This window comes from Rhinatrema bivittatum, chromosome 5 (genome assembly GCF_901001135.1).
Source record: "Rhinatrema bivittatum chromosome 5, aRhiBiv1.1, whole genome shotgun sequence".
Lineage (NCBI taxonomy): Eukaryota > Metazoa > Chordata > Amphibia > Gymnophiona > Rhinatrematidae > Rhinatrema > Rhinatrema bivittatum.
Window position 1 is genome coordinate 242,658,654 of NC_042619.1, and position 18,393 is coordinate 242,677,046.

The 18,393-nt window shown below is 44.0% G+C and overlaps 1 protein-coding gene and 1 long non-coding RNA gene across 3 annotated transcripts in view; one reads left to right on the top strand and one right to left on the bottom strand.

Moving 5' to 3' along the window:
• ASB11 (ankyrin repeat and SOCS box containing 11) overlaps positions 1-18,393 on the top strand; it is a 50,622-nt gene that overhangs the window by 30,885 nt on the left and 1,344 nt on the right. For both annotated transcript variants that reach the window (XM_029603626.1, XM_029603625.1), the window contains exons 3-6: positions 5,831-5,938; positions 11,714-11,864; positions 13,274-13,408; positions 14,042-14,233. In XM_029603626.1, the coding sequence (XP_029459486.1) occupies positions 5,831-5,938; positions 11,714-11,864; positions 13,274-13,408; positions 14,042-14,233 (586 nt within the window). The remainder of the gene's footprint in view (positions 1-5,830; positions 5,939-11,713; positions 11,865-13,273; positions 13,409-14,041; positions 14,234-18,393) is intronic.
• Positions 1-18,393, bottom strand: part of LOC115092603 — a 110,433-nt gene that overhangs the window by 25,298 nt on the left and 66,742 nt on the right. The gene's annotated exons all lie outside the window — the stretch shown is intronic.

Below are 18,393 nucleotides of genomic sequence, written 5' to 3' on the forward strand. Positions count from 1 at the left end.
ATGGTGTGAGGCACATTGTCCTTAGTGTTACCTTATACTGTTCAGAAAAGCACTTCCTTGTGTAGCCAGAGCCCCAGTTGGTGGAACCCTGAGGAGCTACAATGCCAGGGTTGGTCCAGTGGAAAGGGGAGGTGGATACACTTGTCCTGGTTAGGTCTCACTCCACCTGTTCTAGTCATTGGGCAGGGACACCCTCCAGGAGGGGAAACGAGACTAAAACATTGTTATGATTCTGCCTGCGGACCCCATCCTGCGGACAGGCCCTTCACTTACTCCAGGCTGGCCCAACCCTGCCTTGTTCCTTCCTGTGACTTAGGCCGCTCTCGGACCGTGCTGCAGCCGTCCCTCTACCGCCGCGGCTTGGTGCCGCCGCCGCCGGGACTCTACTTCTTTGCGGCCTGCAAGCTGCCAACGTTCCTCTTTCAAGGCAGGAAGACACAGCTGGGACTCCCTACTAGCAGCCAGAAGCCACTGCTGGCACTGCCTCCACCTTCACGGCAGTGCGCCGCCGCCAGGACCTCTCTTGTGACATGGAAGCCGCCTCCGGCCTTATCTCCTTCGTGGCCCTGGTGTCGCTGCCAACTCTCCATCCTCTGGGCTCCTCTAGGCGCAGGCGTGTGCCTCTTTAAGATATTTAAAGGGCCAGTGACAGGAAAAGCCTACAGCCCCAACGATGATGTCATCAGTCTTCGCCCCAGTCCAGCCCTATAAAAAGACTCAGCTTCACTTCCTCAGGGCCTTCGAATTGGATTCCATGGTTGTCCATGTGTCCTCTTCTCCGGTCAAGGTCTTCAGTGGTCTGCTCCTATCCAGATGGCTTCATGTTCCATGTTCTTCTTGTTCCTGATCTTCTCCGTCTGATGTTCCTGGTCTTGTCCTTCATCGGAGCTCCTTCGTTGCATGTTCCAAGTCCTCATGTTCCTCGTCCAGTAGTCGTGATGTCCCTCATCCAAGTTTTGATGTTCCAAGTCCTGATGTTCCTTGTCTAAGCCCTGATGATCCAAGTCCTGATGTTCCGTGTCCAGAGGTACCATGTTCCACATTCCTGATGTCTGATGTTCCTGTCCTGACTCCGTCCGTCTCTTCTTTAGCCCTTTGTCCAGTTCCCAGGTTCCTTGTCTGTCCACCTTTCCTGGCGTGCCACCGTTGTGGTCCATGACCAGCCAATGGGGGGATGTATAGAGTGCCTCGTGGTACAAGGCCTTCTTCTCTTCAGCAACGCAAGTCTCCGGAAGAGCCTTGCTTTTAACGTTCAGAGTTCCGAGTCTTGTATCCTTTTCCCGGTCTTTGGAGTTCCTTGTGCCTGCTTCCGTCCATGCCTAAGACTCTGCCAGAACCTTCTCCGCTTCAGCGTGGTCTGCGACCAGCCACTGGTGGCTGTGTAGGGCGCGCCCCGGTGCAGGCCTCTCCTGAATCTTCATCATGTCCTGGCTTCAAGTTCCACTGCTTCGTCTGGAGTCTGCTTCGCCTTCGGGGTGGTCCACAACCAGTCATGGATGGCTGTGTAGGGCGCGCTGCAATGCAGCACTCACCCAGTACTTTCTCCTGAATTCTGAATCCTTGCCTGAGTCTTTCAAGTATCCTGAGTCTTCCAAGACCTCGTCCGAATCTTCCAAGTATCCTGAGTCTCCGTCTGAGTCTTCCAAGTATCCTGAGTCTCCATCTGTGTCTTGTTGCACTGGGAGTGGACCTTTGGCCTGGTGCAGGATTGGTACGGCCCTCCAGTCGGACCCGGAGAGAGTCTGCCACCAGGAGGCGGAGCACAGGAGGAGACAGAGGCTAGCTGGAGCTTCATCAATAGCAACCCGGGGTTCCCTCAGGTTGAGCCCTTGGTTACCCGAACCGCCTGGTCTTAGGTGGGCCTCGCAGGGTCTCCTACAGATAAGGTTCAAAGGAGTGCCCACCACGAACAAGGGTGCGCGGTCGGTGCTCAGACAAGGAAGTCCAGGTGTTGCAGGAGGCCAGAATAGAGTGTCCGAGTGTATGGCAAGGATCAAGGCCAGAGTCTTATGCAGAATGGTCAGCCAGGCAGGGTCAGTAGCAAGGGTCAGTCTGGATGTAGTCAGGTCAAGCAGGAGGTTGGGTTCCAGGTGGCAAACGAGAGTAGTCTGTGTTCCAGGCAAAGGTCAGGGCAGGTGGCGATCAGAGAGTAGTCAGAGTTCCAGGCAGAGATCAGGTCAGGCAGCAAACAAGGAGTAGTCAAGAGCAAGCAAAGGTCAGTACCATGAGATCAGTCTGAAGGGTACTACCAGGGATGGAGAGACGAAGGAGCAGGAGACGCTGGGACTGGATACACAGGAGATGCTGGAACAGAAAGACTGGAACAGGAGACACAGGAAACGCAGAAGGGCAAACTTGCTATCACAGAGTGATCGACCCAACTGCCAAGGCAGGGATCATGGGTCTGAGCCCTGCCTTATATACCGTGGAGCGGAGACGGCATCGGGGAGCATCAGGTCTTGGTTTCCCACACTTGGCCATTTAAAGTTTGTGACGCTGGCTGTGCGCGTGCCTAGGGGCGGGCCGAGGAGACTCTGGACACAGAGCCATGGTGGGAGCGCTGCTGTGAGGCCAGTAATAGAAGTGGTTATTCCCCAAGTCAGTTTGATTAATAACAGTTTATGGACTTCTCCTCCAGGAACTAATCCAAACCTTTTTTAAAACCAGCTACACTAAGTGCCCTAACCACATCCTCCATCAATAAATTCCAGAGCTTAATTGCGATGCCAAGATCTTTTTCCTGTGGGGTAATTCGTAACATGGAACCTAACCTCATGTAACTACAGCATGGGTTATTTTTCCCTGTATGCATCACCTTGAACTTATCCACATTATATTTCATCTGCCATTTTGATCCCCAATTTTCAATTCTTGTAAGTTCCTCCTGCAATTTATCAAATTCCACTTGTGATTTAACTACTCTGAATAATTTTCTGTCATCTGCAAATTTGATCACCTCACTTATTTAGGGATGTTCATTCGTTTTTCACGAATTAGATAATTTCAATGAAATTATCTAATTCGCCCTGGTTTGGGAGAACCAAAAAACAAATGCAATTTTCCCAAAATTTCATCCCCTGAAAAATTTTCTGAAAATTGGCGTCCCCTGAAAAAAAAAAAAGCCCAAACCGTGGAAAAAATGAAATTTCCTGCAGCGGGTCGAAAAAGAAGCGAAGACTGAAGTGCATTATCGCTGCACATCTCTACTTATTGTACCCCTTTCCAGATCATTTATAAATATAAATTTATAAAATGTGGAAAAGAAGATATACATTCAGACAACATCCAACAAGGCATTGATCTGTACAGTCTGGGTAAACAAGCTTCGGGGTAACTTGCTTGATGTGGCGGTTACTGCCCTTAACTATTAAGCCTTATGCTCACCTTTGATGCAACTCCAACATTACTCTCTGCATCAATAGCAGGGGGTGGCAGGAAATTTGAATCAAACAGCTACCAACAAGGGCCCTGAACTTGGTGGTCGGTGAAACAGATAATTATGGGAAAATAAGTGTGGGAGCCTGCTGGGAAGACTGGATTGGCCAATTGGTCTTTTTCTGTCGTCATTTCTATGTTTCTATTAAAAAGAACAGATCCAAGTACAAATCCCTGAGGCACTCCATGGTTTACCTTTATCCACTGAGAAAACTCACCCTTTAATCCTACTTTCTGTTTCCTGCCTTTTAACCAGTTTCCAATACACAAAAGGACATCACCTCCTATCCCATGACTTTTTAGTTTTCTTAGAAGCCTCTCATGAGGGACTTTGTCAAACGCCTTCTGAAAATCCAAATACATTACATCTACCTGTTCACCTTTATCCACATGTTTATTAACCCTTCAAAAAAATATAGCAGATTTGTGAGGCAAGACGTCCCTTGGGTAAATCCATGCTGGCCGTGTCCCATTAAACCAGGTCTAGCTATATGTTCTGTGATTTTGTTCTTTAGAATAGTTTCCACAATTTTTCCCAGCACTGAAGTCAGACTCACCGGTCTATAGTTTCCCGGAGCATCTCTGGAGCCCTTTTTAAATATGGATGTTACATTGGCCACCTTCCAGTCTTCAGGTACAATGGATGATTTTAATAATAGGTTACAAATTACTAGTAATAGGTCTGAAATTTCATTTTTTAGTTCTTTCAGAACCCTAGAGTGTATACCATCCAGTCCAGGTAATTTGCTACTCTTCAGTTTGTCAATCTGGCCTACTACATCTTCCAGATTCACTGTGATTTGGTTCAGTTCATCTGAATCATCACCTTTGAAAACTGTCTCAGGAATGGGATCTCCCCCACATCCTCATTAGTAAACACCAAAGCAAATAATTCATTTAGGATTTTTGCAATGGCCTTATCTTCTCTAAGTGTCCCTTTAACCCCTTGATAACCAGATTGATAATGGCTGGACCATCTAATGGTCCAGCCATTATCAATCTGGTGATGGTGTTCAACATAAAGGTTTACTTGAGTTTAAAAGTCAAAATCCAAGTCACCCCGGACAGACAGAAGCAGGTGAGCAGTTAGGAACAAGTTAAGTCCGGGCTTGTGAGTAGGCAGGTGCCTAAGAAAGGACAAGTCCTAAAGCAATCGGCTGGAGATAAGATCAGGTTCAAGCTGGAGATAGGGCAGGTGGCTGGAGACAAGGTCAGGTCCAAGCTGAAGTCAGGGCAGGCAGCAGAAGACAAGGTCAGGTCCGAGCAAGGGTCAAAAGCCAAGGAATCCATTCAGATAGTAGTCAGGTACAAGCGAGGGTCAAAGCCAGGAAATCCGTCCAAAGGGTAGCGGGAACAGGAAGCTGAAACTGGAACACAAGGACTAGGATAGGACTAGGAATAGGATCAGGTACTGAGACAGGAACACGAACACTGGAACAGGATCAGGTACTGGAACAGGAACACGAACGAGCAGCAACTAAGCACACGACAGAAAGCGTGGAGACCTGTTGCCAAGGCAAAGACTGAATGGCGGAGCCTGCCTTAAATAGTAAGGCTGAGAGACATCATCATCCGGGGCCGCAGGAAGGTTCCCGCCGCATCCCCTTTAAAGACAGTGAAGGTGCGTGCACGCGCGCCTAAGGCGGGCAGGCAGAAACTAGGATATGGCGGCGTCTCCCCTCGATGCACATGGGGAGACCCAACTGGGATCGGAGAAGGCCGCGGAGCTGCCGGAGGAGCCTGGGAGTGTAGCAGGAGTGCGAGCGCGTAGGCGACTGCCTACCGCTGCCAAGGAGGAAGGGCCAGGTCCAGGACCCGGGCATCAGGGGTGAGTAGAGCCGGCCGCGGGCCTGCTGCGACCAGGAAACGCAACAGCTTAGGAAAAACTACCCTCAAAGTTTGCATGTTGAACCTGCTGTGTACTGTTTACAGTTTCACAGAAGAATGTGGCATGAGTCAAAAGTAAGTCAACGTTACTGCTGTACTTCATTAGAGTTTATATTGAAGTTATTCATAACACATCACTTGTTTTTTGCATGGGACTAGTGTGTGCATGGAAGAAAGCAAGTTTTGTTTCAGTCTGCATTTTTTGCTTAGTTTCTTTTGTTTAATTTTTTTCACATTCTAAACTGTTTTAGCATACGCTAAAATGAAAAAATGAAATGTCGTGGGTTTTTTGTTGTTTCACCATTTCCATGTGGTTTCAAATGTCAGCACATCCCTAAGCTGTACCAGAAATTACCATAGAATTCTCTGAAATATAACTTTTGTATATGAAAGCAGCAACATTCAACAAATTAAAGATCTCTTTTAAACGCTTTCCCACATATGTCTTCTGAATACAAAAAATAACATTGACTATCTCTTGTATTTTTTTCCTTGCTCTGAATTCTAGGATTTCAATGTGAATATACTGACAATAGACCGAGTTTCTCCTCTCCATGAGGCCTGCCTGGGTGGCCATGTTGCTTGTGCAAAACTCTTACTGGAGAGCGGAGCCCGAGTAAGTTACACAATAATGCAACCTGCTGGCATTGTTATTTATTTATTTTTTTTACTATTCTATCTTTTTTTTTGACACTTCAAAGTGGATTACATTCAGGTTCTGTAGGCATTGTGAATGATTAATGCTATGGTGGCTCTCAAAGAATTGTATGCGTGCAATGCTTTTAAAGTGAGAAGGGTAGTTTTGACTTTTGGTGACATAATTCTTGTTTTTCTTTTTACTGTTTGAATAATTTAGTGGGCATGGGTAGTGTTTGACTGGACATTAAGGGGGTCTATATTTGACTAGACTGTAAGCTCCATGGTACAAGGACTGTCTTCTATGTACCTGTACAGCAATGCGTATATCAGAAATGATAAACAGTAGTATTTATTAAAGAGCAAAAACTGGGTTGTCACACCCAAACATGAATTTTGATACCCTACAACTAAAGATATATTGCACTCGTATTTGGGCCTACTCTTTTTTTTATGCATACAGAGTGCCACTGCTCTGTTGCACAGTTTCATTACCATAATGGAACTATTGCTCACACGTTTCAAACTTCTGCTAGCTCATCCCCTTTGTCTGTTATCCATTCCACAAAAAAAATGGTTGAACTCTTGCTTGTATGATGGAAGCTCCTATCTGAAGCATTACTGGGACCCTTGCAGCATTGCATAAGACTGAGTGTAGTAATATCAGTTAACTCATTGGTTTCATAAAAATCAAAGAATAAGGAAATTTTAACTCTTTCCATCTTCCCATTTTAGGTGCTGATATATTTCTTTTAGTTGTTTGCTTTGCAGTAAATTGCTTGTTAACATGTTTGCCAATTAATTGATTTCATGACTTGCATTTGGCCAGTACAGAATACCTCAGTCGTTTATTTATTTAAAACATTTATTACACACCCATTTTACAAAAAATGTAATGAACCAATTGCGTAATTTTATTTATTTATTTATAGAGTTTTATATACCGTCGTTCGGTATTGCCATCACAACGGTTTACAATTCTAATATTTTGTTAACATGGTGTTATGATTCCTGCCTACGGAGCTACTCTCCACGAGCAGGCCTCTGCACCCACCTGATGTTGCTGGCACAGTCGGGCGCCCCGACCCCATTTCATGCGGCCCGGAGGCCGCAGCGGTTCCTGCCCTGCTCGGCAGGACCAGCCCCGCCGAACAGCCGTCTCCGCCGACGCCCACGCCGGGTCCCACGCGGCAGGACCACCGCCGGTGCCATCTTGCTGCGGCCTGAACCGCCGCCGAGACCCGTGGCCTGGAGGCCCTGCCTGTCCGCCTCCTCTTCGCGGCCTGGAGCCACCCCAGGTTGGCCTAAGCGGCAGGGAGCCGCGTCATCATGTCTAGGGTTCTCGCCGGACGGCAGGAGGCCATCCTGAAGCCTGCCTGTTTCCTCAGTCACTGCGGCGAAGTGCAGGAGAGCGCCGCTGTCCAGGGTCCTGCTCTCTGCTCCAACCTTCCTTTAGGCGACGGTGCGTGCCTCTTCACAGCTTTTAAAGGGCCAGCCACAGGAAGTGTTGCTGGCTCCTCCCAAGGATGACTTCCTGCTTCAGCCCTATAAAAGGGATTCTTCATCAGTCTCTCGGGGCCTTCGGATTGGGTTCCACAGTTGCCTGTGTCTTCAGACCGGTCCAGGACTTCCGTGGTCTTCTCTTGCTTTGATGGCTTCGTGTTCAGTGTCTTCATGTTCCTTGTTTCCAGTCCTGGTGTCGGCCGAGTCCGGATGTCCTTGTCTTTAGCTGTCTCCATGTTCCAGATGTTCGTCGTCCTGGTCTTCAGCGTCTTCAGGTTCCTGAAGTCTCCTGTCCCTGTCTTCAGATGTCTTCAAGTTCCCTGTACCTGATGTTCCATGTCTTCGTGTTCCAGAGGTCCCTCGTCCAGACTTCCTCATGTATCAGCCTTCCTGGTATTCTAGCCTTTCCTGATGTTTTGCTTCTGTGCTCTGGAGCCTTCTGTTCTGTTGTTCATCACATCGGTTTACATTCAACAAGAAAGATAGCAGGAGAAGGAGAAAGAAACAGTTTGTGGGAGTGTTGGAGACACCAGAATTGGGTATATTACCTTGAAATATTGTTTCTCCTTTTCGGTGAGGGTAAGGAACCCTAGAGCCCCACCGAATTGAATCTCTTCCTGCTGACGTCATCCAACGGGGACTACAAGAACGCCCCCACCCACAGCTGATTTTTGAGGAGAAGGAGAAAGAAACAGTTCGTGGGAGTGTTGGAGACGCCAGAATTGGGTATATTACCTTGAAATATTGTTTCTCCTTTTCAGTGAGGGTAAGGAACCCTGAAGCCCTACGGAATTGAATCTCTTCCTGCTGACGTCATCCACCGGGGACTACAAGAACACCCCACCCACAGCTGATTTTTGAGGAGAAGGAGAAAGAAACAGTTCGTGGGAGTGTTGGAGACACCAGAATTGGCTATATTACCTTGAAATATTGTTTCTCCTTTTCGGTGAGGGTAAGGAACCCTGGAGCCCCATCGAATTGAATCTCTTCCTGCTGATGTCATCCACCGGGGACTATAAGAACGCCCCACCCACGGTGCGCAGTCGACGTTGGTGCGCGTCGCCCAAGCCGTGCGCGCCTAAGGGGCACGCGGCTTTGACTGAGAATTGACTGAGTAATAAGAATTATTCTCCTTAAGTAAAACAAGTTTTTGAATTCTTTGTTTATTTTATTCTCCCAAGTTCTCCTTCTCCTCCATCTCAAAGCAGTATCCTACCGCAATATATATTTGAAGGAATTGAAAGGCTTCTCAATTTTAAGTACTGTTTGCATGTAATTTAATGCCTCATACCAAGAGGAAAGGGAAATTAAGGGAGATGGCGGCTGCAACTCCTTTGACACCCCCAACTCAAGGAAAAATTGAGAAATTTTTCAAAATTGCTTCAGGGCAAACTCCCGAGGGAAGCACTGCAAGTCAACCAGAGGAGCCTGGGAATGACATGCCTGCTTCACCAATATCTAAGTCCGGGAGTGCCGACAACTCCATCTCCTCCCTGCCAGGAACTTCAGCATTTAAATATAACATCAGCTAGTACTACAACTGGGCCATTGGAAGAACTATCCAATATGTCCCAAGTGGTAGGAAAAAATCTTTCTATGCAGGGAGATTTGAATGGCCATCCCAGAACACATATTGCTGTGTTAGAAGCTGGGATGAAAGACTCTACTACTTTACTCCCCATGAAGAAGTTAGAAAAACCTTCTGTTATAACATTGGACTCGGTTTGGACAGCAATTATGTCTCTTGAACGTGCAATATCAAAATTGACAACCATAACATTGCAGATGAATAATCGAGTGACTGCAAATGAGGAAATAGTAAAAAAATATGAAGAAAAATTGGTAGAGATAGATCAAAAAGTAACTCAGTTACAAAAAAAACCAAGTTAATTTAATTCAAGGGGACAAGGCCCAAAATAGAAACCTAGAAAAATTAGAAAATGAAGCGAGGTATTTAAACCTAAGAGTTAACAATTTTCCATTAATAAGATTTTCCTCGCTACAAGATCAGTTTAAAAAATATATGATAGATGTTTTACAGATCCCTAGAGAAGCTTCTCCTCCCATTTCTAAAATATATTACTTAAAGTCAACTAATCTATTAGAGGAACAAGTATCTCTATTGGATGTATCTCATAGAGTCTTCAAATGAAGAGCCTATAGAAAAAAAAGGAACTGTTCTTGTTAAATTTGTTTTCCCCTCAGACAGGGATACTGTTTTGAGATTGTTCCTTAGGAATAGAATGAAAAAATTTTATGACTCCAGATATGGATTTTTCCTGATGTTACAAGAGTAACTCAAGTTAGACGGAAGCAGTTCCTTGAATTGAAAACAATAGCTGACTAATTAGGAATTCAAATGTTGCTTAAATATCCATGTAAATGCTTAATTCGATATGAAAATAATAGATATGTGAATTTTGAGCCAGAAGAATTAAAAGCATTTTTGGAAGCAAAAAGGATATTGGGGAATAAGTAGAGAGTCTAGTTATCGGTATAGAAGGAAGAAGCAATACCTTCAGTTATAGATGATGTATTTTCCTGATATAGCTCATGTAATGATGGTGGTTGGATATCTGTGTGATTTCTTAGTAATAGGATATTTGAAGTCATATAACTTTTATTAGTTGTAAAGATGGAGAATTAGTAATAATTGTTATATATATGACAGCAGATACCCGTAATGTTAGTGACAACAGTATGTCATGATATTGTATAAATCAATCAAAAATAAATAAATAATAAAAAAAAGAAAGATAGCAATGGTGCTTTACAAGTGCAATTGTAGAGAATACAAGATGATATTAAACAAACTAGTAATTAAAGTACTCAAGGGTATTAAATAAACTAATATTGTAGTAATCCAAGGGTATGATAGTTATAGTAATCAAGGATATTAAACATACAAGTAATCAAAGTAGGTTAAGCAAACTTAGTCAGTTAGCTGGGAGAGATAGCAAAATAGTCAATTAGCTGAGAGAGATAGTTAAGCAGGAGGAAGGGGCAAGGTATCATAGTAAGAGATAATTATAAAATAGGATGCAAGGGCTGGAAAGTAGGTGTTAAGAGGGCGTCCAAATAGTTGGCGATTACTTCATTGTGCGAATATTGGTAATTCAGGGAAAGGTATGTAAGAAGAGCCATGTCTTAAGTTTTTGCTTAAATGTTTTGGGGCATGATTCCTGACATGAGTCAGGGGGCATATCATTCCAGGTTGTGGGTCCAGCTATGGACAAAGCACGCGCCTTGGTAGAGGTGAGGAGTGCGGCTTTATGAGATGGCATGTGTAAAGTGGCAGCATGTTGTGATCTGGGTGGTCTGATAGGTTTGTGGAAGTACAGGACGTTATGCAGAAAATGTATATAAGAAAACCTGAAATTAATTGTAAAGTGAGAAATTGGCAGTAGGACCTGGAGGTAGAGTTTGGCTGATGTGCCTGGTGCCCCATTTCACCAAACTGCATGCCTCTGCCCCTAGGTTGAGTGGTGTTTTTTGGCCTGGACAAAAGATTCCCAATGAGGGAAATCCCCAAGGGCCCTGAAACAGATTTCTTTCTATCTTTTACAGGAAATCAGGCAAGTCATGGGGCCTGACCTTAGCCTTGACTGTCTAGTCTGTCCCTGGGCCCAAACCTGAACTGGGGCAGGGTCTACATCTGCATTAAAAATAAAAAATTCTAAAAACAATTCTTATAGGGATAAATGATCTGTCAGGCACTACTGGCTGTGAATGAACCAAGCCATAGTGATTTTGATATCCCTTATAAATTTGCACTGGTGCTGTCATAAGTTGTTCCAAAAGTTATTTTAATTTTTTATTTTACAATGCCAGTTTTTGAACACTATCAATTTTAGAACAACCATTTATGCACATAAAACCTAATTTTAAGCACGTAAATGGCTTTGAAAATTACCGTGTGTACAATATCTTGAAATTGAAGATAATTACATTTTTATTTAAATCATGGCTGTAGCAATTAACAAAAGGTACTTCTCCACTCCTGGTAGCTGTGTCTAAAATTCACAAAATGCAAATGTAGTTTTATCTTGTGGGTAAGGTGGTAGAGGTTGCTTGCTGAAATTCCCATCTCCTCCCCTGCTGCCTCCGAAGTCAGCTAAGCAAACCTGGATGCTTCACAGTGCACGCTCGCAGTGCACGCTCGCAGAGCGCACAATGATATCTACTGCATATCTACCTCATGCGCAAACCCAACCTGTGCTTCTCAGAGTGACTGTTCTGTTGGCTGGTCTAGGTCAATGCTGTTACCATTGATGGCTTCACTCCTCTGTTCAACGCCTGTTGCAGTGGCAGCATCGCCTGTATCGTCACGCTGTTGGAACATGGAGCTAGGCCCAAGGCAGAGCCTCAGCTTGTTTTTCCTCTTCATGAATCGGTGAAAAGAGGTAAAAAGAGTGACACCTTCACTCTGGAGCACAGGGAGGAAAACAGTGAATGTTATGCATGTCCTTGTCCAGTGGTGCTAGGGCTGGGAACAAAGGCCATATCAGACCACCGCACAAGCAGAGTTGAGAGTTGTCACATTTTTGTGATACTTGTCCTAAGTAAGGATGAGGTGAGTTATAAGACAACAGGTCCACTCAGCAATGCCCTAGCCATTTTTCTCTTCTACAGTATAATTAAGTTTCCAGTGAAATTCTTTTTACATTAACTTTGGCAGAAGTGAAATACAAATATAAAACTGATATAAAAGTATGAAATCATGATAGAATCTGAAAACATTCTTGCATTCACCAAATAGATATCAGTACTTTGGTCTGCTGTCAAAGATATGATGGCAGATGATGTGAGACATCTTGTTAATCCAGGCTGCCTCTAGTACCTATTTCCTGCAATATGGAGAACCCTGTTTGTTCTCCTGTTTTACCGTTGCTTTCTCATTACTAAAATCTCATCTCTGCTTATCCCATACTGTCTTAAATTGTGATACCGTGCTTGTACTCACCACCTCTACTGCGAGGCCGTTCCATGCATCCAACGCCCTTTTTGTGAAGGAATACGGTCTGATGCTTCTCTGTGCTCTTCTAGTCTTCTGTCATGATGCCTTCCTTTCCAAAAAACACTTGCCTGTGTGCATTTATACTGCTGAAGTATTTGAAAGTCTCAGTTATACCCCCTTTCCTCTAAGATATACATATTTCATTAAGTCTTGACTCATAGAACATAAGTAGCAGACTGTGTACCATTTCAGTATTCATCCAACAAAATGATAGAAAAATGAGCCCAACTTTGGGTTATCCGGCTTCAATGCCTAGTAATGTGCTGAAACCTTGACACGCTCAAAGTAAGACCATATAACTGAAGCTAAGTCACACGACCAGAACAGCTATGAAAGAAGCTATTGTATGTGCCACGGTTGCAAATAATCATTTCCCCTAACCAAACAGACATAAAACATGTCAGCCCACTTTAGTGCACTGCTCTGGCAGATGCAGCTTTTGTAATCAATCTGACAGTCTAACTTTTACAGAAATATCCACACACATGCCATGCTAAAAAAAGTCTTAGATGCCAACTGGTTCATACTTGCTTTGAGGGAGCACCACCACTAAAAATCCCAGTGTTTCCACCCTACTCATACCACAAACTTCTCTAAAGTTCTGGATTTATCTGGAAATCTGTAAGCATGGGCACTTGAGCATTGCAGACATGGCATTTGGTTGGGTCTGCACTGCAAGTCAATTTGCTTTTAACAAGGAGCTTGATTCCCACCTAACATTAAAATTATATTATCTGAGAGGTTTATCAAAAAGCAGCCTGCTCTGTATTCCATCATCCCTTTTATGTTATGCAGGTCATAAAGAGTGTGCAGAAATTCTGTTGGCCCATGGGGTAAACATCAACGAAGAGACTCCACATCTTGGGACGCCACTGTATGTAGCCTGCAGTCATCAAAGGACAGAATGTGTGAGAAAGCTTCTAGAACTAGGTATTGGTCATTGAGACCCGTCCTACCTCTAAAATATTTCAAGTTATGACATTATCTTAGCAATTAAATACACGCACATATGAAATAGGATACAAAGATGAAGATAGTGAAGTTTAGGATACAGACATGATTGTTTTGACAAGAAATCAGAGAAACACTATGAGCAAAGTACTATCTCAACATGCTTCAGCCAGTCCTTACAAACAGTGGATTCAGGGTTTGGTCTCAGTCAGCTTCATAACTCAATTGCTTTGCACTTCAGAGGCAGGCATGATTATTTTATCAGCCTCTAAATTCAGAGAGAGAGAGAGAGGCATTGAAATAAATTCAATAATATACATATTGTATACAAAGTCAGATTCAGAAAATGAGATGGGATTTACAGTAGATATGTAGTTTGGCAGGCAGTGTAGAACACTAGTGTTAAAATATACGCACAAGTACCCGATTTATCCAAGTTTCCTTTTTAGAAGTTTAGGTAATCTTTTTTGATTTCTGAATATGGTAACTCCCTGTATTTGCCAGATTGCTAAATTCTACCCATACTATAAAGGGATATAAAGACAATATGCATGAGTACACACCGATATGGAATCCAGGATAGGCATCCTAATCGTTCCCTCTGTTTCTAAGGAGCAAATGTTGACTTTGGCAAAGTACTGGACACCCCACTTCATGCTGCAGCCAGGAAATCTAGTGCAGAAGTAATCAACTTGTTAATAGACTATGGAGCCAACGTGAAGAAAAGGAACCAGGACGGGAAATATCCCATTGATCTTGCGGCACCCAACAGCACAGTGGAACAAGCCCTGTTGCTTCGGGAAGGTACTGTGAAGGTGGAGGCAGAGGAAAAATGAATAGCTAATGATCATGTATTTATTCTTTATAGGAAATGCTTCTCTACAGTAAATACACTTTAGGGAGCCCCTTCCAGTCTTTGTCTTTCTCTTTCCTGTTAATATTTTTATGCTGTGGTATTTATTTCAACTACCAAGTATCAGTCAGTAAAGTAAATCCATCACTGAAGCAACCCACTTCTTATTATACACATGACAGCCTGGCTAATTTTGTTCTTGACAAATATCTAGGCTGATGCCATCATGCTTTAAGTCAATGAAAGGCAGTTACTGTCATTCTTAGATTTATTTACAGTGTAAGAACATAAAGGGGTAATTTTCATATAAAAATTAGAATATATGGACATAAGTAGCTTGTACTACCATACACACTATTTTATAATCATCAAACATATGGGGTGAATTTTAATAGTTGCTCACATTAAAAGGCCCACATATGCAAGTATATGGACCAAGTGTGAGCAACTCATTTTACAACTGGAAAATTAGGTGTGTATATGTGAGTGCATGAGCAACAAAATGCGCAAAATAAAAGGGGGCAAATTTGGTGTGGGTCAGGAGTGATCGGGGGGGGGGGGGGGGGGGGGTGTGCATAAATCCTGATTTTAAAATCGGGGAATGCAGCGTGTGTCGGGTTGTTACCTGAGCATATTTACTTCTGCTCAATATCAGATGTAAGTCAGAATACAACTCGTTATTCTGAATGGGTGAGGGACCTGGGTAAAGTGGGGGGAGTGCAGACTGAATAACCAGAGGGGTCTTGATGACAAAGAGATAGATTGGGCAAACTGATAGACTGGTTTTTAATTACATAAGAACATGCCATAATGGGTCAGACCAAGGGTCCATCAAGCCCAGCATCCTGTTTCCAACAGTGGCCAATCCAGGCTATAAGTACCTGGCAAGTACCCAAAAACTAAGTCTATCCCACTCTACTGATGCTAGTAATAGCAGTGGCTATTTTCTAAGTCCATTTAATTAATAGCAGGTACTGGACTTCTCCAAGAACTTATCCAAACCATTTTTAAACCCAGCTACACTAACTGCACTAACCACATCCCCTGGCAACAAGTTCCAGAGTTTAATTGTGCATTGAGGGGTAGATTTTTAAAAAATGCGTGTTCGCGTACTTTTGTTTGTGCACCAGTCGCAAACAAAAGTACGCTGGATTTTAGTAGATACGCGCGTAGCCGCGTGTATCTGCTAAAATCCAGGATCGGCGCACGCAAGGCTGCCAATTTTGGGCAGCCGGTGCGCGCCGAGCCGCGCAGCCTGCCTCCATTCCCTCCGAGGCCGCTCCGATTTCGGAGCGGCCTCGGAGGGAACTATCTTTCGCCCTCCCCTCACCTTCCCCTTCCTTCCTCTACCTAACCCACCCCCCCGGCCCTATCTAAACCCCCCCCCTACCTTTGTCCACGGATTTATGCCTCCCGGAGGGAGATGTAAATCCACGTGCGCCGAGACGCAACCCGGGGGCGGTTCCGGAGGGCGCGGCCACGCCCCCGGACCGCCCCGGGCCGAAACCACGCCCCCGGGCCCGCCCCCGAAACACCGCGTCCTGCCCCCAAAACGCTGCGATCGGCTCCGCCCCCGACACGCCCCCGACAAAAAACCCCGGGACTTACGTGAGTCCCGGGGCTCTGCGCGCGCCGGCAGGCCTATGGAAAATAGGCGCGCCAGCGCGCAAGGCCCTGCTCGCGTAAATCCGGGCGGATTTACGCAAGCAGGGCTTTTAAAATCCACCCCTGAGTGAAAAAGAATTTTCTCCGATTAGTTTTAAATGTGCAACATGCTAACTTCACGGACTGCCCCCTAGTCCTTCCATTTGCCAAAATAGTAAATAACCGATTCACATTTACCCGATCTAGACTTCTCATGATTTTAAAGACCTCTATCATATCCCCCATCAGCCATCTCTTCTCCAAGTTGAAAAGCCCTAACCTCTTTTTTTTTAAATTTGTTTATTCAATTTATAATTTACAAACAAAGATAACTTTGCTTAGTTATTCGGCAGAGAGTTAATACATAACAAAATATATTCCACTTCATCAAAACAATACAGGAAGTACAATAACTCACATTTTTCAAAGGTAATATTGTGGGAGAGAGATAGAACACAAGAGGAGTGTTAATTTGAAAACTATTAATAAAGGCAAAACTCTTCTGTTATACCATCATAATTCTGCACGAGCATATCTTTTAATTCGCAGGGGTAACCATCTTGGCATTTAAGAACTCCCTTAAATGCTCAGGATTATTTATTTAGTCATTTTTATATACCGATAACCGTTTGCACATCGTATCGGTTTACATGGAACTAAGAGAGCGTCACCATGAAAAGGTGAGGCCTTTACAAGGAACATGGAACAACAAATTGGTTAAAAAGCTTATATAAGGAACATGATACAAAATTAATTGTATTAGGAGACGTTATTTCGTTATTTACAGTTGTCATTGAGGAGTAACAGATGATCGGGAGTGGAATTGAGGAACAAACAAAGTTTAACATTATTATGGAGATTTTGCAAAAGGCAAGATAGAGAAAAAAGATAAAAAAAAATTGATTAACTGGATAAATAATAGAGGCAAAAGCATATCGAAAAAGTAGATATTTACATGAGGACGAACATAGTGATATCATGGTAATTACAGATCTGAGGATTTACAATTCAGTGGGAGGAACTTGCGGGAAAGGCTTGTAAAAACAGCCAGGTTTTCAGTTTTTTTTTAAATTTAGGGGTAGAAGTTTCTGTTCATAGTTCAAGCGGCATGGAGTTCCATAGTGTGGGGCCTGCGAAACAGAAAGCTCTTTTTGTTGTGGAAGTGAGTCTGGTGGATTTGATTGAAGGGGGGCGGAGCGTTCCTTGAAGAGTGGACCAAATTGGTCTTGTGGATGTAAATGGTATGAACGGAGGGTTAATCCAGTGGAGGTTTTCATTTAGAATACTTTTGTGAATGAGGGATAGGGTTTTGTATAAGATTCTTGATTTTATGAGCTTGGGTGTGATATGATCTCTTTTTTTTGAATTAGTAAGGATGCGGGCTGAGGCATTTTGTAAGAGTTGTAAAGGTTTGATGTGGGAGGAGGGGAGGCCGAGGAAAAGAGAGTTACAGTAATCAATTTTAGAGAAAATAATAGCCTGTAGGACAGTGTGGAAATCTGTGAAATAAAGCAGAGGCCTGAGTTTTTTAATTGTTCGCAGCTTGAAGTAACAGTCACTTAGGATAGATTTGATAAAAGGTTTAAGGTTGAGTTGGTTGTCAATCATGACGCCCAGGCTGCGAGTGTGGGTGGGGAAGGTGGAGGAGGTGTGGGATAGGGGGATGGGGGTTGCAGGTTGTTTGTTGGCAATAAGTAGTTCCATTTTTTGAGGATTGAGAGCTAAGTGCATGTTAGTGAGAAGGTGGTTAATAGAGTTAAGGCATGATTCCCACTTTAGAAGGGTAGATTGCAGGGTGTCAGTGATCGGGAGAAGAATTTGCACATCATCTGCGTAGATGAAGTGCTTGATGTTAGGATTGGTGAGGAGATTGGATATAGGGAGCATATATATGTTAAATAAGGTTGAGGAAAGGGCCGGCCAATGGCACAGATACCCTGTCACATGGTAAGGGAAAGGGCCATCGGCGCCATTTTAATTAGTGGCAGCCGACGGCCCGAGAGTGGGAGATCGCTCCCGGGACCCCCACTGGACCACCAGGTACTTGTAAAATGTTTTTTGGGGGGGTCGGGAGGGTGGGGGAAGCAAAGGGATTAGTTTTAAAGGGTCGGGTGGGTGTTTTGTTTATTGGCTCAGGCGCAGCCGATAAACAAAACCGCGATTGGGCCCGATGAAAAAAAAACCACATGTGAATTGGAACCGGAATCTGAACCAATTCCGGTTCACATCTCTATTTTTGGTCACTTTTGTACTAGCCTATGGATGAGGTGACAAGGGTGAGGTAAAGAGGATGAGGCAATTAAAGCAGAAAAAGAAAGGACAAGGGAAGCTCAGCACAGAATACACGAGGTTAAGGTGAATATGACAGGATAATGTGTAAATATTCAAGAGACCTATGCATTGATGTACATGAAAATTTATTCAAGACTTAGGACTAGAGTATAGGATGAAAATTATTAAGGCTAAA